Genomic DNA, 19,621 nt, shown 5'->3' with positions numbered 1-19,621 from the left:
CTGGCAGCCTCTAAAGTTCACAAGCTTGGAAGAAAACATAATTATTTAAATTGCTAAAGAGAATATTCTTATAGATATGAAAACAGGATTGTCCCCAGTCTCTAGATTCTTTAGAAAATCATGTCACTTAAGCCATCTCAAATTAGGACAAGATTCACTCCAAATACAGAGTCCATGTAACTTATTTCCATAACAACAAGAAAAACTTTAGCCTGGCGCCAGTGGCTCGCATCTATCATTCTAGCTACTCAGGAGGCTGAGATCCAAGGATCACAGTTTGAAACCATCCTGGGCAGGAAAGTCCATGAGATTTTTATTTTCAATTAACCACCAAAAGAGCCCAGGGACAGTGCCCAGGCTCTGAGTTCAAGCTCCACGATCGGCCAATGGGAAAAAAGAAAAAGGACTTTAAAAAAGTCTGTTTTTTTCCAAATATACAGAGACAACTAGCAAAAGTATCTAGGACACTTGTGAAAACATTAAGCTGCCAATGCAGGCCCTTCTCTTCTGCCTGCTCAGGACAGGGCCAGGTTCATTTTCCTCCTTCATTGAGCTTCCAAAGGGAGAAGATGAGCTGTAGCTCAGTAATTGAGTGCTTGTCCCCTTGAGAGGGAGAGAAGGAGGAAGGAAGGAAGGGAGACAGGGAGGGAGGGAGAAATAGGGAGGGAAGAAAGAAAAGGAAAGAAGAAAGAGACAGAAAGAGGAGGGATGCAGGGAGGGAAGACGTGGCAGGATGAAAGAATAAAGGGCAAAACAGTGTTCTTAAATTTTCTTGAGTAGATTGCCACCATGTGGTGACAACTGGAAAGGCACACAGGTTCTGTTCACTTGCGAGTCCACATTTCTAAGCTGTCTTAAACTAGTGGTTCATGCCTGTAATCCTAGCTACTTAGGAGGCTGAGGTATGAGGATCAGAGTTCAAAACCAGTCCAAGCAGGTAAGTCCATGAGACTCTTATCTCCACTTAACCACCAAAAAGCTGGAAGTGAAGGTGTGGTTCAAGTGGTAGAGCACTAGCCTTGATCAAAAAAAGCTCAGGGAGAGCTGGCAAGGCAGCTTGGTATCAGAGTACTTGCCTACGATGCATGAAGCCCTGGGTTCAATTCCTTAGAACCACATGAATAGAAAAAGCCAGAAGTGGTGCTATGGCTCAAGTGGCAGAGTACTAGCTTTGAACAAAAGAAGCTCAAGGACAGTACCCCGGCTCTGAGTTCAAGCCCCAAGGTTGGCAAAAATGAATAAATACATAAGATCAGAGATAACTCCTACACCCTAAGTTCAAGCGCTATGACTTACTGACTGGCAGACAGCCTGAACCTGCTCTCATTTCCAATGTGAGGAGTATGTTTTTTTAACTTGTTCTGCACAGTGGCACCCCTCATTCTAGTCCAAGACCCCTAGTGTATGCATGGAATCTTGCATCATGCTAAAGTCTATTCACATGGTGCATTTGTAAAGGATGATAAACTTATACCTCTTCTCCTAGAGGAAGCCGCTTGCTGTCTCTCACCACCTTTCTGGGCATGTCTACACTGTGGGCATTGCCTCCCCATGGTTCAGAGCTATTATGAAGAACACAACCACAGTGATACCACACTTGACCAATAGCCAAGGCTACTAAACAACTCTCGGGCAGGTAGCACATCCACTGTGGCTACGCTAGACAGAGATGACTTGGAGAGAAAGTCATAATACTAGCTGTTGTCAGATGATCATATCTACTATGTTAAGACATAGTCTTAATCATATAATGTAGTGAATTACTGTAATAAAGTTTCTGATCTTAAATCCCCAGGCCATTCCTAAAAACAACCCCCACTCGGTAATGCATTTAGATTCCTAAGACTTTTGTCAGGGCAATCTCAACATTCCTTGGTCAAATCAATGACCTGTTAATTTCCCTTTAGCATCTTGTCCTGAGCTGGTTGAGGCATTCATAAAATGAGATAGGATCCATTCCTCTTTTCACTAGCTGGAGAATGGGTGCATGGCTATAAAACCCCACTGAGTCCACGTGGAAGGTCACACACCCCTAGGAAAGCCTTCACTTCAGACATTTTCACACGTACAAACAATCTTGCAGATAGTATCTTATAAAACAGCTTGCTGGGTGCCAGTGACCTGTAATCCTAGCTACTCACGAGGCTGAGATTTGAGGAAAGCTGTTTGAGGCCAGCCCAGGCAGGAAAGTCTGTGAGACTCTTACTTCCACCCCCACCCTCACCCCACCACTACACGCCCTGCCCCCCCCCCCAAACAACAACAACAACAACTAGAATTGGAGCTGAAGCTCAAGTGGTAGAGTGCTAGCCTTCAGCAAAAAGCTCAGGGACAATGCCCAGGCCCAGAGTTCAAGCCCCAGGACTGGCAAAAAGTCAAATCAAACCAACCAAACAAACAAAAACCCCTTTGATTCTGGAGTTACACCTCCTTGTTCATTCCTATGATTGCCGGTGTTTTGTATTTCCTAGTCTTTCCCATGAATTGGGTTTTGGACTTTGTGGATAATCTATATACATTTGTTTTTAGTCTCATTCATCTTTTCTTTTTATCATGTTTATCCTTTGAGTTTTCCTGGTTTTTTTGTTTGTTTGTTTGTTTTTGGTATTGGTACTGGGGCTTGAACTCAGGGCCTGGGAGCTGTCCCTTCACTTTCTCTCCTAGCTGGTGCTCTACCATTTGAACCGTTACTCTATTTCTGAACTCTTGGTGGTTAATTGGAGGTCGGAGTCTCGGGACTTCCCGCCCCAGCTGGCTTCCAGCTGCGATCCTCAGCCCTCAGCCTCCCGAGGGGCTGGAATTGGTTTCTCTAGACGTGTACGTGAACCACTCACCAGGCACTGACCTTGCTCTGAAGCTGAGGTGTCTCCCACGTGGAGCTCATGGTCATGGAGCCTTTTCTCTGGAACAGGCACTGCAGGGCAGCTTGCAAAGATCCAGGAGCCCCAACCACCAGGACCTTCTTTCCCTCTAAGGTGACACCTGTTGTGGAAACAAAAACTCAATGTTACTATCGAAGCCTCCCATCTTCCCTCCCAGACAGCATCAACTGAGGGAAAAAAAATGTCCTTTGAAAAGTAGAAACAAGCCAGGCGCCTGTAGCGTATGCCTGTAATCCTAGCTACTCAGGAGGCTGCGATCTGAGGACGGAGGTTCAAAGCCAGCCGGGGCAGGAAAGTCCATGACACACTTAACTCCAATTAAGCAGCAAACATCTACAAATGGAGGTATGGCTCAAGTGGTAGTGCACCAACCTAGAGTGAAAAGGCCAATTGAAAACTCAAGGCACTGAGTTCAAGCACCAGTATCAGCATAAAAGAGGAAAGAAAAGAAAAAACAATTTAAATAACAATATGTAGAAAACCGGACTAGAGGTATGTGGTGCTGGGATTTGAACTTGGGGACTTGTGCTTTACTAGGCAGATGCTCTAACCCCTGAGCCATTGCCTCAGCCTGAAAAATAGCAATTCCTGAAGAAGCCACACACCAGATTTTTCAGCGAGTTCAATTGTAGCTCTGGCGACCGGTGACACAAAGCATTCGGGGGCGTCTCCGCGGGCCAGCTTCCCCAGGTTGACGTCTGTCACTCTGAACCGGAAAAGCAGAGAACAGGGAGGTCAACACCTCGTCAGGGGCCTTCAGGCAACTCACACGTATCAGCCCGGGAACATCGAAGTGAATGTCGGGCAGGCAGGATGTGTTCATCGAGCTACCGAGGGGACACAAGGGCCAGAGGCCACACAGAGCCTCATGACTCCACGTGTCCACGAATGCCTTCCAGAGCTCACGTCGGAAGGGTACCCCTGCAATCCCTGGCTCGGATCCAGCCTGATCCTACAGAGATCCTTGAAAAACGGAGAATAAAACAAGTGACCACAACCTCAATGGCTTCTATGCCTTTCTTTCCCCATGGAAAAAGGACAAAGCATTCACGTAGGACACGCATAACTGTGGAGCTGAGCTGATGGTCTCACTCCAGATTAGGAAGGGAGGGAGGAGAGTTAGGACGGCTTTCGTCATTCCCTTCTTTGATGAAAGATTTGAAAGGAGACCCTCATTCTTTCCTGTCTTGGAGGTTTTCTTATTGGTAAGAGTTCCTTCTCCCTTTATAGTGATTCTATTGAAACTTCTGTGATGAGTGTGTGTGTGTGTTTGTGAGTACACTAAACCTAGAGTCTTACAGATGCTAAGTAAACACTCTACCACTGAGCTATCCCAGCCCCAAAACCACTTCTTAAGCTGTCTTTGGGTCTATCCCAAGCCAGGATCAAGACAGACTAATGTGATGGGCACTGGTGGCTCACATTTATAATCACAGCTACTCAGGAGGCTGGTTCAAAGGATCCTGGTTCAAAGCTAGAGTGGGCAGACAAATCTGAGACGCTCTTATCTCCAGTTAACCAGCCGAAGGTCAAAGGGAGGCTTAAGTGATCGCCAGCAGGAGTCTAGTACTTGTGTGCATGCAGGCATGCGCGTGTGTGCACACACACACAGACTTACTGGAAGGAGCCTGGGTTGCTAGTAAGGAGGAAGGTTCGCAATGCAGCCTCTGAAGGACAACACCTGACCAGGAATCTCCCCGCATGTGTGCTCCTAAGCTTGTAGACTGAGTACACAGTGCGGCTCATTTTAGCCTCAGTACAAAATAACTCCATTTTGCCATGTAGGGAAATAGTGTTTTTAATCCTTAGGAAACATGCCGGCCCCCCACTGTAGACCGGGGTACATCTTCACATCAGTCCACAAGAGGATCAGGGGCCAGCACCAGACAGTCACCCGGATTTACCACCCCTACCTGTCCCGGCCTCACATGTTAGATAAGGCTTTGTGTGTCACTCATAAGAGACTTTGTCTCCACAGGTCTGGGTCTAAGTGAGAACATGACACCGCTGGAGGAGCGGAGCTCAGGTTGTTTCCTCTGACACAATTACCGAGGAAAACCTAGTCCATCTGAGGGCTGACCACAGATGCTGTAAGACAGAAATGTGTGAGAAAGGGAAATGGCAAGGTGGCACCTTTTCCCACCCCAGCTCACACACTACAAAGGACATGTGTTTCCCAAGATATCTGACTTTTGTGCCCAGAATCTACAGTCATAAAACTCCTAACCTATCCTAAATGATGACTGCTAGCTAATTAATGACATAGTATTAGCATTCAGAAATTAGGATTCAGAAAAACACATCACAGCAGGTGATGACTTTGCCATCAAGGTGGGTTCCTGTGTTTGCTCTTTTCTTACCCATCCACGTCTTTCTCAGGTTTCAAGGCGTTGAGGACTTTACTGCTTAGTGAGTCCCTGGAGATCTGAAGGGCGAGGCCATGGATTCCGGGGTTTTCATTAATCTTCAATATTTCACTGATGATCTAAAGAGGAAAGAAATCAGACTTGTGAAAGTAAGACCCAACACAAAGAATAACCAAGAGAGTCAGTGATCTGCCACCTCAAATAACAACAAAGATGGGGTTAAAGCAGCTACAGATGGCATGATTCTATGTGTGACAGTCCACTTAACCTAACGAGATTTCACTTGCTTTAATTACCTGAAGCCAACGCTGCTCCCCAAATTCCAGTAATAAATAAATTATAAGCTTTAATTTTACAAAAAAATGTGGGCTGAGAATGTGGCTTAGTGGTAGAGTGCTTGCCTAGCACGCATGAAGCCCTGGGTTTGATTCCTTGGTACCACATACACAGAAGAAGCCAGAAGTGGCGCTGTGGCTCAAGTGGTAGAGCACTAGCCTTGAGCAAAGAAAAGCTCAGGGGCAGTGCCCAGGCCCTGAGTTCAAGCCCCAGAACTGACAAAAAGAATTTAACAAAAAACAAGAAGGCAGGGCTGAGAATGTGGCTTATGGGTAGAGTGCTTGCCTAGCATGCATGAAGGCCTGGGTTGGATTCCTCAGCACCACATAAACAGAAAAAGCCGGAAGTGGTGCTGTGGCTCAAGAAGTAGAGTGCTAGCCTTGAGCAAAGGAAGCTCAGGGACGGTGCTCAGGCCCTGAGTTCAAGCCCCAGGACTGGCAAGAAAACAAAACAAAAAAAAAAAGTCAAGCCAGGAGAGGTGGCTCATAGCTGTAATCCCAGCACTTGGGAGGCCGAGGCAAGAGGATGGGGAATTGGAGGCCAGCTTGAGCTGCATAGACTCTGTTTCAAAACCAAATAAACAGCTGGGAATATGGCCTAGTGGTAAAGTGCTCATCTCATACACATGAAGCCCTGGGTTCAATTCCTCAGCACCACGTATATATAGAGAAAAAGCTGGAAGTGGTGCTGTGGCTCAAGTGGCAGAGTGCTAGCCTTGAGCAAGAAGAAGCCAGGAACAGTGCTGAGTTCACGCCCCAGGACTGGCAACAAAACCAAAACCAAATAAGCAAACAATAGAACAACAACAACAACAAAAAACTTTAAAAAATCCCCAGTCAGTAAACTGAGGCAGAAAGATCTCTAGTTCCAGGCCAGCCTACATGACACATTCAAACCCTTCTAGGCCAGACGCCTAGACTACAGAAGAGCAAGATCTCACAACACATAGATACGTAAGTGGCTATCAAAACCTAAAGAAATGCTTGTTTTTGTTTTTGAACTGCAGACTGTGAGTGTCCTGCAAATGTACAAGCTTTCTTTTTCTCTGCTAACATTGATGTCAAAGGTGCTTTGATATTTATTTGTATTTAATAAATGTGGAGAAGTGTGGTGTAACCAGTTTCCTGTTTGTAACAAACCCATGGTTTTCAAATGTGAGAATAAATGAGCCATGACCTCCTTGTATAAAGACTACATTTCCCACTCTCCCTTGCAGGGTGGCCGGGATGAGGTTGGAGCCAATGAAATGGGTGCAGAATTGTGACTTTCCCTTAAAGGGAAGAGGGTGGAGCTTGCCTTTATTCTTCCCTTTTCTGGCTACAGACCATGCTCAGCCAGATCTGGACCCTGTGATCCAGAAAACGAGGGAAGTTCTGAACTCTCCCTCCTTTACCCCTTTCTTCTGCACATTGCAACAAACCGTCTTTCCTCACAGAAACTGGACGGGGCCCACGGTTCACCTAAGACAGAGACTACACCCAACAAACCTGCCTCAGTGGTGATTGCATTGCCTGCTTATTCCCACTGACCAATCAGGACAAAATGTTTCTTAACCGAACTGGTCAAGCCTCTCTCCTTCCAGACGCCTGAACTTTAGGCTACCCTCAGCCAAAGCCAGCACACACGCCCACCTGAGATCAGGCCGGTCTCGGGGAGCAAGTCTGACCTACTACCCCATCAAGGAGCCTTCTGGCCCCTTTCCTCAGACCTTTCTTGCGGCCTTGATTACTCTTCCCGAGAGAAGAAGCAGCCCAGTCCAACCCCAAAGGGAGACTGCAGGTCCCGGGGTCCGAGGACTGCACCTACTGCAGCGCGGGGAGACGGCGGGCGCACGAGCTCACTGCTCACATCCACAGCGGGCTTGCCCGCATGTCACTCACTTCACGGCTATGGGTCAAAAATGCACCACTAACCCTGCTTCTATTTAATAATAATGACGCCGGCAATTCGGAAAAGCCAGAGGGAAGCTAGCAAGTGCGACCTGCCTCTGCTGTCTGGTACTATCTGTGGGCTCACTGGGCATTTATTGGGTATCTTGGGACCTACTTCCTTTGGTCAAAGTTGCTGGGGGGTTACCTAGGCCCCCTTCTTTTCTTGAAACAGTTCCTTTCTATGCAATAATTTATTTATTTATTGGTGCGGATTCGGGGTGGGGGGGGGGCGTTGAGCTGATAGCCTCTCACTCTTACTAGTGCTCTACCACTTAGGCCAAGCCTCCACGCTCAGCTAGCTATTTGGAGAAAGAGTCCCAGAGACTTTTCTGCCCAGACTGGCTTCAAACCTTGATCCTCTGCTCTCAGCCTTGTGAGCCACCGGCACCTGGCTTGCAATAATCTCTTTGAACAACTCTCCTTACCAGGATTTCCTCTCCACCCTGGCTGGAACACTGGTGTGACAAGTAGAACTGACTTCTTTATCTTGGGCTAGGAGGTTAACTGCGGGGTGGGGGTGGGGGTGGGGGCGCTGAACCTCTAATGAATGCAGCCAACAACTGCTGACTTCCAAACTGTATTCAAGTTCAAGTGAACCCTTTTTTGTTTGTTTTGGTGCTGGTCCTGTTGAACTCAGAATCTGGGCACTGTCCCTGAGCTTTTGTGCTCAAGGCTAGCCCTTTACCACTTTAAGCCACAGCACCACTTCCAGGATTTTTTTGGTAGTTAATTGGTTATAAAGTGTCCCCCAGACTTTCCTGGTTGGGCTGGCTTTGAACTGCGATCCTCAGATCCCAGCCTCCTGAGTAGCTATGATTACAGGCGTGAGCCACCGATGCCTGGCAGGGGTAGCCTGTTATTTCATTAAGATTCTTTTATTTAAGATTCTGTCACCTCAACTTATTTACAGCTCAACAAAGTAAACACTAAGAAGCCTGCATGTGTGGTGTCGGGGGTGAGGGACCAAGGGAAAGGGGGGTAGATGAATGGGGAGCAAAGACTGGGTGAATACAGTCACAATAGTCAATGTACATATGTGAGAACAGAATTAGGAAATCGGAGGGGAAGGGCGGGGTTGGGAGAGAGGGGGAGAAGGATGAAAGGGAAGACACAGATCAAGATGCACTACTCATAAACTGCCATGTTGAAATAAAACCCCTCTACATAACTACTTAGTAATAATTTTAAAACATCATTTCAAGAAGATTGTCACCAGGGCTGGGACAAAGCGCTTGCCTAGCAAGTGCAACGTCCTGGGTTCAAGCCCCGGGACCAAAAAGAGAAGACACAAACTGAAGATGGTTGCCTGAAGCTTTTTTGAGTTCTAACCTGCTCCTCACTTTCACAGCCAGCCGGAGGAAAGCCAGCCAGAAACGACCCATGATCTGGGGACATGATCTAGCTCACCACCAGTGCTGAGGGCACGGTGCTGCTCCCGTACTTCCATGACACCGAGGAAGGCGGTGGCGGAAACGACTAGAACACATGAACAGCCGAGGAGGGAAACCCAGGTGTCACAGAATGTTAGCCTGGTAAAAGGCATAACGATCACCTTGTCCTGTTGTGTTGTGGTGTCCAGAAATGCCAAAGAAATGGTCCAAGGTCAAAGACCTGGCAGGACAGAGCAAGACCAGAGCCAGGTCTCCAAGTGCCTGCAGCCCAACAGCACGGCTAGGCAACACTGGATGAACAGCTCCCACCACCAAGTCAAGATGGGAAAAATCTCCAGGGAAACACTCAGGGACAAAGAGCAGGGAGCTACAGAGCAGAATGGACGCTTTCCCCTGAAAATTCAGCCACGGGAAAACGCTGGACCTGTTCCTGTCATAATTAAGAAATACAGTTCTCCAGGCAGAGGAAAGAAAAATGCAATTACCTCATCTTCTCCACTGTCCGGAGGAAGGCAGATGTGGGTGATGTTCAGACCAGCCTAAGAGAGAACACAAGGCTCTCAGTCACAGTGAGAGAATAACACACGCCAAGAATTATAATCAAGTGAAACAAATGTCATCGATCCTCACCTCTTCAGCCAAACTCTGGTTGGTTTCCTGCATCAAGTTGTCATCGCCTGCCTAAGGGGAGAAGAACAAGAGAACAGAACAATGGGGAAATATCTGGACAAGGCCTAGAACGGGACATGGGGACCAGACTTATGTTCACAAATTACCTAATTACAAAGCTAATAGGAAAAGTAGAGGTGGGGGGGGCGGAAAGAATCTTATTGCCTGGAAAAAGGTGGTGAATCACTTGTACTTATGAACATACTAATTTCTGAGATGTTTGAATTATATCACACACACACACACACACACACACACACACACACACACACACACCCCAAAACACTGGGTCCTGGTGGCTGCTGAGATCTGAGGATTGCAGTTCAAAGCCAGCCTGGGCAGGGAAGTCTGTGACATCCTTATCTCCAATTAACCACCAACAAAGTGGAAGTAGAGCTGTGGCTCAGGTAGTGGAACAGGGCCTTGAGCAAAAAAACTCAGGAACAGAGCTTAGGCCCTGAGTTCAAGCCCCAGAACAAACATGTATGCATGCACGTGCATGCACACATATATACACACGCACACACACAGACACACACAATACTATCCCACACATTATAGGGCACAGAAAGACATCACTACCACCAGGTGCTGGTGGCTCACGCCTGTAATCCTAGCTACTTAGGAGGCCAAGACCTGAGGATCTCAGTCGGAAGCCAGTCAGGGTAGGAGGGTAGAAAAGGCCACGATCATCTCCAATTAACTCCCTAAAATACAGAAATGGAGCTGTGGCTCAAAGTGGTAAAGCACTAGCCCTGAGCAAAGAAAAAAAAAAAGCCAGGGGCAGTGCCCAGGCCCCAAGTTCAAGCTCCACAACCAACGCCCCTCCCCCCACCAAAAAAAGAGACATCACCCAATAGCCAGCCAGCACCCATCTATACCCAAGGACACCAGTTTAGAGACTCTGTTCTTTGCTTGAAAGCCAAAGTAAGCTGACTCCCACACAGCCCAGATCCTCAAACCACCCCCCCCTCTGCTGTTTTACCTCAGCTTTCTCTAAGGGTTGTGAGGGTACAGACACCCTTACCCCCCGAAGAATGTCAGGACCAGGAGCACAGCAATACAATCCTAAAGAGTGGTTTCAATGGCCCTGCAGGCTGCTAGGTTGATCCAATCAGGGCCAAGAACTACAGTAGCAGTCCAGCCTCTGGGCCCTAGCCGCTTCCTGACTCGGCTCGCCTGCTTCTTTTCCTGCACCTGTCACTGCAGGAGGATGAGCCCAAACCCTGGCAAGCCATGCCAAACTCATGGCAAAGGGTGCCAACTGGAGCTCAGACCTAAGAGGCTAAAGCCAAACCACGTTTGCGGAATGCAAAGCCCTTCTGACCCAGTGGTGACGTTTGGCATGCAATGGTGTCTTCCGCGGAAACCAAAGGGGGCCTTTCCCCATCACCTCATCACATCGGCTAGCACTGATGAGCACACACAGCCCACCACGCATCCGGTGTAATGCAATGCATGGGGACACCTGCTTCTGACCTGGGGAGCCAACCTCTCGCAGACAGACAGAAAGACTCAAGCTGGCCAGTATCTAACCAAACAAGTGCCCACGGCCCCAGATCTCTGCTGCTCTTCTTCAATGCCCTGGCAAGTGGCGTTTGTGTCAGTGATTTTCCAAACTGAAAGGCACTCCTAAACAGCAGGGCTGCGCCTCGCCCTCAGCTCACCTGAATGATGGCAAGAACTGGCTGAAAAGCGGGGTTCTTCTCCTGCAATAAACTCAGCACTTCTTTAGAATTCTGGATGACTTCTCTACATGGAGAAAGAAACACAGCGTAGGTATTTTTGTGTTTGTGAGCAACACATTCACTTACAGATTTGTGAAAAAGGAGGCACTGAGAGCATGGTCAGGAAATGATGACAGAAAGGAATCTTAATGCAGCCAGGCTTGGTAACTCATGCCTACAATCCTGGCTACTCAGGAGGCTGAGATCTGAGGATCACAATTCAAGGCCAGCCTGACCATATAATTCCATGAGATTCTTATTTCCAATTAACCAGCGAAAAGCTAGAAATAGAGCCATGGCTCAGGTTTATCAGCCTTAAGCACTAAAGCTAAGGGACAGAGCCCAGGCCCTGCATTCAAACCCCACTATTAGCATGTGCACACATGTACATACACACAAATAATAATCCCACTCCTCCACCATAGTCCCCTAGCACCATTGCACACCTCCCCAAAGCGTGGGTCCATGGGAAAAGAAAAGAAATAAAGGCAGAGAGTGTGGCAGAGATAAGACGTGGGGAGAGGGCTCGAGGTGGGCACGTGACAGGTCAGGCTGAATTCCAGGCGCTAGGGGTTGGTGGGGGCATGGGAGGGAAGGGAAGCTGCACAACTGGGACTCAGGGGAATTGGCAGCACCTACAGGGCTGCTCGGGCTGACAGCTCCTCCCGGCTGGGAGCAGCTGGGTTGGTGGTGAATTCCGACAGGGCCAGCTGGGGCCACCTTCCACAGGCAGCCCTAGAGATGCCAGGCCTGGGGTGGGCAGAACTTATTGAGTACAGTGGGAAATGGGCCTCTGTCTCTGTCACACAAACACACACACACACATACACACACACACACACACCCCTCATCCAAGTAAGTATGCAACGCTGGGTACTGAACCAAGCGACGCCCTCAGTCCCAGGCTCCCTTTACAAGGTTTCAGTCTGACACATTCTCTCACACATCGAACAGTTTCCAGAAAGTGCAAGGGGAAGAAGTTCCAGCCAGATGCCGTCAGCAGTGGGTCCTGTACCTAGAGGGCACTGCCACTTGCCACCAGTAGGGGGCCGCCTCCGCTGCCGCCCGGCTCGACAGAACACAGCGCTTGGTAAATGACGACCAGGGAGCATCCGCTTGCTTTTACACGCTTGGGATAAAGTAATTCCCAGCGAAGAAATGGCATTCTAATGGAGTAAATGGGACCATAGAGGAAAGTCTAGAAAGCACTGTGTAATCAGCATCTAAAAGCTGCTGGTCCAAAGACAAGTGGCACAGTCCTCATGCGGTGCTGTCTCCCAGCCTGGCAGGACTCCAGTGCGCAGTCCTGGGGTCAGGCTGCGTGCCGAATGCCGCCTGGTCTGGGAGAGCACTGGAGGGGAGGAAGGAGCGACTGTAAATAGTTCGGGGCCTTAGAAGGACCTGGGGAGCACTGTAAAAAGAAAGCTGTGTCAGCCAGGGGCCAGTGGCTCATACCTGTAATCCCAGCTACTTGGGGAGGCTGGGATCTGAGGATGACAGTTCAAAGCCAGCCCAGGCAGGAAAATCAGTGAGATGCTTATCCTCCTCCTATTAACCACCAGAAGACCAGAAGTGGTATTTGGGCTCAAAGTGGTAGAGTGCTAGCCTTGAGCAAAAAAAAAAGACAGTGCCTAGGCCCTGAGTTCAAGCTCTAGGACCAGCAAAAAAAAAAAAAAAGTTTGATTAAGAAGTCAGGTGAGGGCTGGGGATATAGCCTAGTGGCAAGAGTGCCTGCCTCGGATACACGAGGCCCTAGGTTCGATTCCTCAGCACCACATATACAGAAAACGGCCTGAAGCGGCGCTGTGGCTCAAGTGGCAGAGTGCTAGCCTTGAGCGGGAAGAAGCCAGGGACAGTGCTCAGGCCCTGAGTCCAAGGCCCAGGACTGGCCAAAAAAAAAAAAAAAAAAAAAAAAAAAAAAAGAAGTCAGGTGAATGGACATTTTTGACAAGTGTCCAGTTGGACAGGAGCAGTGAAAATACAGCCAGACCCGGCATTGAGGCCTTTCCTCTACTAGTGCTGGTAATTCATCTTGTCTCCATGAACTCCCAAGTACTGCAGGGGGCGCTTTATGTGTTCTTTGCACACCTACCCTGAAACACTAAACACACACCCATAAGGCCTCTTTCCCCAGAAAACACTTGTTGTCTAACCTAAGTAAAAAGAAAAGAACATTTCAGTAGCTAAGTCAGTAGTAGGTAAAAAGTCAAAGTTTTTAAATGGTTGGGGGTGCAACATTGTAACCACCAGCAAAGCTAAGAAAAGGAAAAGAACTCAGGCTCCTCACATGTTAACATTTGCATATATTTTCATTCTTCCTACAGGAACAACTAAGCAAGCAAGAAAAAGCATACCCAAGAAATCCACAAAGTAGCATCAATGTTTCCAGTGAGAGATTTCCTTGCCCTAGGGCCTGGTTAATTCCATTCTAAACAAAGAGGGAAAAGCTATGTGTGTCTTCAGATGATTGTCAAGTGTAGCAAACACTCATAGTTCAAAGGTTAAAGATAACTTCTCACTTCTGTGCTTTATCATGACCACTGCTAACTACAGTGGAGGCCTCCATGACCAGTACCTGTGGCTCACAGAGACTGGGTGGGAAGCTCTGGGACCAGAATGATTTTCCCAGTCTGGAAGGAGCTGGACCACTAGAAAATAATACGTGTGATTCTGAACACTAAATCTATTTTTTTTTTTTTTTTTTTTTTTTTGCCAGTCCTGGGCCTTGGACTCAGGGTCTGAGCACTGTCCCTGGCTTCTTTTTGCTCAAAGCTAGCACTCTGCCACTTGAGCCACAGCGCCACTTCTGGCCGTTTTCTGTATGTGGTGCTGTGGAATCGAACCCAGGGCCTCATGTATACGAGGCAAGCACTCTTGCCACTAGGCCATATCCCCAGCCACTAAATCTATTTATCAGCCAGGGGACTGGTGAATCAATCACACCCGTAATCCTAGCTACCCGGGACGCTGAGATATGAGGATCATAGTTTGAAGCCAGCTAGGGCAGGAAAGTCTGTGAGACTCTCATATGAACCACCACGAAGCCAGAAGTGGACCTATGGCTCAAGTGGTAGAGTGCTAACCTTGAGCAAAATGCTCAGGGACAGTGCCCAGGCCCTGAGTTTAAGCCCCGGCACTGGCACCCAAACTGGGTAATTTATAAGCAATAAAAATTGATTTCTCATTGGCGAGGAGGGTGGGAAATTCAATGTGAAGGAGCGGGCATCTGCTGAGGGCTTTCTTGGCACATTATAACGTGGCTGAAGGCAGACAGGCAGGAGCGCGAGAAGGGTGCAGACCCATCCTTTTCCTGAGGAACCCACTCTCACAACACCAACATGGATCCAGGCAGGAGGCCCGAGCCCTCCTGACCCAGTCATCTCTTTTTTTTTTTTTTTTTTTTGCCAGTCCTGGGCCTTGGACTCAGGGCCTGAGCACTGTCCCTGGCTTCTTCCCGCTCAAGGCTAGCACTCTGCCACTTGAGCCACAGCACCGCTTCTGGCCGTTTTCTGTATATGTGGTGCTGGGGAATCGAACCTAGGGCCTCGTGTATCCGAGGCAGGCACCCTTGCCACTAGGCTATATCCCCAGCCCCCAGTCATCTCTTAAAGGGCCCTTCTGTCAATGCTGGTACCGGGGATCAAGTTTCCAACATGTGCAACTTTGGAGAAAACATTCAAGTGATAACAATATCCTCAAATCTCAGCCTCCTGAGCAGCTAGGATTATAGGGGTGAGCGACCAGTCCTCTGCTCACCCCACACACAATGAATAGTGTGTATGTGTGTGTGTGTGTGTGTGTGTGTGTGTGTGTGTCCTGGGGCTTGGATTCAGGGTCTGAGAGCCGTCCTTAAGCTTTTGTGCTCAAGGCTAGCACGACCACTTGAGCCATAGCTCCACTTCTCTTTCTCTCTTCATGATGTTTATAAAAACTGAATTTTTTAGACTTAGACCCGCACTTCTTTGTTGACCATAAACCATTCGCACAAAGGAAAACAGCAAATCAAGGTATTCTTCACCTTCACACACTGGAGATGACTCACTGTCATGCAGTTTGGTTGCTCGTCTGGGCTTTTTGTTATTCACACTGTCACCTTATGCTGTAGGAGTATTAGTGATGTATCATTTCATAAAACATCATGTCCTTTTTGTCCATGAGTATATATGTCTCCCTCCCTTCTTCCCTTCGGTGTGTGTGTGTGTGTGTGTGTGTTTCAGCACAGGACCTGGGCATGCTAGGCAAGTGCTCTACCACTCAAGCCACACCCTCCCCCTTGTGTTTATTGCTTGGTTTTGATCTAGGGTCTTGTCGACTTTGCCAGAACTCAGCCTCCTGAGTAGCTAGGAGGAAGGGAGTTGTCACCGCTCTTACTCTGAGAAACTTACATAGAGGATTTATACTGGCTCACGGTCCCAAAGTTCCAGTACAAACCAGGAAGCTAAGTGTGTAGAGCAAAACTTCTTCTATCATGAGCTCCAAAATGGAGGAAGGAGCACACAAAGTCCGTTCCCCCCCCCCCCCACTTGATCTAATAGCCCCTTACAAGACTCCACTGCCCACAGGAAATCCACACTGTGGATCAAGCCTTCCACACATCGACTTAGGGGGACAATCAAAGCCAGACTGCAGCAGCAGGGGTTTCATTACAATGCTGACTGACACCCCTTCTGCAAGGCTGGCACCTCCAGGACTCTACCAGGTATCAACAGAAGGCGGAGGAGCAACAACCAGAGATGGCACTGCTGTCTTGAAGGGCCTTAGCCTGACCTGACTCGTTGAGCTCAAGGGGTTAAGGTCAACCATTCCTACCTTGTTACTCTTCAATATTTTGTTGCATGGCCTTGTATCGGGCACTAGCAGCCTTGGGGGACCCCAGGTGTGGCTCAAGTGGTAGAATACCTGCCTGGCAAGTGGAAGTTCAACCCCCAATACCACAAAACAAGCAAGCAGGCGAGCAAGCAAAAACAAACAACCTTCCCCCCCCCCAAAGCTTAATAGTAAAAATGATGATAGTAAAAAATGATAATAAATTAAAATGCCAGGCCTAATCGCTCTGTTCTATATGTCCCCATTGATGCTGGAGCGACTGAACAGCCTGATTAAACAATCAAACAAACAAACAAACAACCCCACAAACCTAGCAGGGATAAAGCCTTGCAGGTGCACTGTCTCACGATGTAGCCACCATTCCCCAAATGCCTACCGCCACGCGGGCTTGGCACTGCCAAGAATGACGAAGGGACATTTCGGGTGGGCGGTTAGGCGAAGACAAACAAGAAAGAAAGGGCCCAAAACTTCCAGGAAAGGGGCAGCGGCCGGTGCTACCGGTGCTATCTAGACCTTATCACGGGGGCGAGGGGCGGGGGCGGGTGATACCCCCCCCCCAGCCCACGGAGGATGGCGCTCTGCTGTGTGCCCCTCAACATCCCCTGACTCAACAGCACCCAGTCATCAGCACCCAGCAGGGAAGGGGGAAAGGGGAAGAGAGGGGAAGGGGGAGGAATGGAGAAAGGGGAGGGGAAGAGGGGAGAGGTAGACGGGGCTGGAGGGCGGCTTTCAGAACAGAAGCTAGGGGGTGGGCAGAGGGACACAGCGTCCTGGGCCGGGGGCCCCGGGGCCCGGGTCTCCCCGCGCCGGAGCTTTGGGGATCCCGCGACAACTCTCCCTCCCAGCGGCCGCACGGGCAACTCGGAGCCTCCCGGGCGCGCCCGAGCTGGGGACGCGCCGGCCACCGGCTCCCGGGGTCCCCGCGCGGACCTCCAGACCGTGACCTAAGTGGGAACTTCCTCTCTCCTAGCGCCGGGGGCGGGGGGGGGGGTGGGAGGAGAAGCGCGGGGTGACCCCCTCCCGCCCTCCGGCTCTCCCTTCCCCCGGCCCCTCCCCTCCCGCCCGCTCCAGCCCGGGCGGCGCCGCCCCGTCCCCGCCCGCTCCGCGCCTGCGCCGTGGCCTCAGCGCCGGCGGCCGGCGGCGCACGTGGAGCGGGGCGTGCGCTCCGTGCGCACGGCGGCGCTCGCCGGGGATGCTCGCGCCCGATCCTCGATCCCGGGGGGCCCCCGCGATCCTTCCCCTCCCCGCCCCGCCTCTCCCGCAAACCTCTCCACGTCCCCCGCCAAGTTGGCACCAAGCACTCGCGGGTCCCGCCCGGCCGATCGTCCGGGGGGGGGGGGGGGCCCCCAGCAAGGGACCGGGCGCCACCGCCCCCCCCCACCCCCCCACCGCGGCTGCCCCATCCCGGGACCGTGGCCGGCGCTGGCGGGGACCTGGGCGCGCGCCCGGCCGCACCCTCACCTGACCGTGGAGTCCCCGGAGGCGGGGGGCGCCGGGCTGCCGGGGCCGCGGCTGCTCCAGGCCCGGCCGCCTCCGCAGCCGGCGCGGCAGGGCGCCCGGAGGCGGCTCCGCGGCGGGCCCGGGGGCCGGGGCGGGAGGCAGAGCTGGCGCAGGACGAGCGGCGGCAGGCGTGCGCTCATGGCGCGGCGGGGGCCTCTCCGGGGCGCGGCGATGCGGACGGAGGTGCGGAGCCGAGCGAGCGCGGGCGGCGCCGCCAAGTTCCTCCCGCGGGTGGCGCGTCTGGGGCCCGGGAGCCGAGCGGGCCGGTAACGGGGCGGCGGCTGGGAGGACCGGAAGCCCCTAGGGGGCACTGCACCTACGGACCGTGACGTGAGGAGGCGGGGGCCGGCGGGCGGCGCGCCGACCTGCCCTCTACCCCGGGGCGGCTTGGAGTTTCCCGGGCGATCCGGGTCAGGGGAGGGGGACCCGGGTGTGCCCACCCCGCCCTTCTCCTCGGGACTGGCACGGTAGCCCGGGAGAGAGAGAGAGAGAGGCCGCTGGACACTTGTGCACACTCCCTCCGCGCCTTCTCCAGCCACTCTCTTTAACAGCCTTAGCCGGGATGGCAGTTTGCAAATAAAACGGGAAGGATCCTATAATTCATTGTACAATTTCCAAGCCGGGGGGGGGGGGGGGGCTTGTAACTCCCCAAGTGCGTCTGGGCGGAAGCATCCTCCCCCAGGGAAGCGATCCTGGGGGATGGACGGACAGAGGGTGATCCGATGCCACGGTGGTGGTGCTCACTGGACACTGTTGGAAGCGAACCGTGCAACTTGTGGGTGGCGATGGGAGGGGGAAACTGAGAGAGAGCCAGGGAAGGGGTGACGTTGTCCAAAAAGAAATGGACTCTTTCCCTGACTTACGTAACTGTAGCTCCTTTGTACATCACCTTTGTAATAACAATACACATTAAATTGAACAAGACCGTGGTTCCCTAACTGCTTGCTAAACGTGCCGTTGTTTGTGTTGTTGCTGGGACAGAGACCTCGTTTAATACCCCACAGATGTAAGGAGTTGAGTGTGTGATGGGGTGGGTTTCCAGCCAGCCGGCTAGCAGAGAGGCCTGCTGGGGTTGATTGGCAGGGCTCAGCGTTTGCCCAACTCCATTCCATCCTGTTGGTAATCTTGCTCCATTGTATCTGTATTTTGCATTGTAGGAGGGATTGCTGAGGTTCGGGAATTGGTGACATTTTTCTGAGTGCGGTGACAAGTATACCACCATGTTACAAATGACACAAATGCACGTGTCCTCTTTTGTCTTTTTTTTTTTTTTTTAAATTTTTTTGGCCAGTCCTGGGCCTTGGACTCAGGGTCTGAGCACTGTCCCTGGCTTCTCTTTGCTCAAGGCTAGCACTCTGCCACTTGACCCACAGCGCCACTTCTGGCCATTTTCTGTATATGTGGTGCTGGGGAACTGAACCCAGGGCTTCATGTATAGGAGGCAAGCTCTCTTGCCACTAGGCCATATTCCCAGCCACACGTGTCTTCTTTTGTACAAGCAGTATATGTGAAAAAGTCTCAAATCCTTCATTCCTCCCTGGCTGCTGTTAAAATCTGAAGCAAAGTCTGCTAACTCCTTAGGGAGTGTATTTGTCTCAGCCTTCAAATTCATAAAGAGACACTTACTGAACACAGCTTGCCAATCTCCAAGTTGAATATTATCAAATGCCTGATCTCTGCAAGTCCAAGTGGTAATGCCAGCTGGTGAAGGCTGTACCAAACCTGCCTGGCATGAGGCCCTACAACCACGTCCACAATAGGCAAATCTAGAGACAGGAAGTGCACTCGTGACAGCCTCCTGGTGGAGAGCCGTGGGTTGGGAGGTGGCCAGTGGTCTTCTGTGAGTGTGTGTGTGTGTATGTGTGTGTGTGCACTTGTGCTGGTACTGGGGCTTAAACTCAGGGCCTCATACTCTCACTTAGCTATTTCACTTAAGGCTAACACTGTACCACTTGAGCCATGCCTCCACTTCTGGCTTTTTGCTGGTTAGTT

General features: G+C 50.7%; 1 protein-coding gene across 1 annotated transcript in view; it reads right to left on the bottom strand.

The window, feature by feature from the left end:
- Positions 1-17,625, bottom strand: part of Mthfd1l (methylenetetrahydrofolate dehydrogenase (NADP+ dependent) 1 like) — a 118,645-nt gene extending 101,020 nt beyond the window's left edge. The window contains exons 1-7 of the mRNA XM_048354286.1: positions 17,591-17,625; positions 11,243-11,327; positions 9,537-9,587; positions 9,392-9,445; positions 5,243-5,367; positions 3,488-3,588; positions 2,846-2,982 (exon numbers count right to left, since the gene is read on the bottom strand). Of these exons, the coding sequence (XP_048210243.1) occupies positions 2,846-2,982; positions 3,488-3,588; positions 5,243-5,367; positions 9,392-9,445; positions 9,537-9,569 (450 nt within the window). The 5' untranslated portion in view covers positions 9,570-9,587; positions 11,243-11,327; positions 17,591-17,625. The remainder of the gene's footprint in view (positions 1-2,845; positions 2,983-3,487; positions 3,589-5,242; positions 5,368-9,391; positions 9,446-9,536; positions 9,588-11,242; positions 11,328-17,590) is intronic.
- Positions 17,626-19,621: the final 1,996 nt, after the last annotated feature.

This window comes from Perognathus longimembris, chromosome 9 (genome assembly GCF_023159225.1).
Source record: "Perognathus longimembris pacificus isolate PPM17 chromosome 9, ASM2315922v1, whole genome shotgun sequence".
NCBI classification, from domain to species: Eukaryota; Metazoa; Chordata; class Mammalia; order Rodentia; family Heteromyidae; genus Perognathus; species Perognathus longimembris.
The sequence above is the reverse complement of the archived record's forward strand: the minus strand, read 5'-3'. Positions and strand labels throughout refer to the sequence as shown.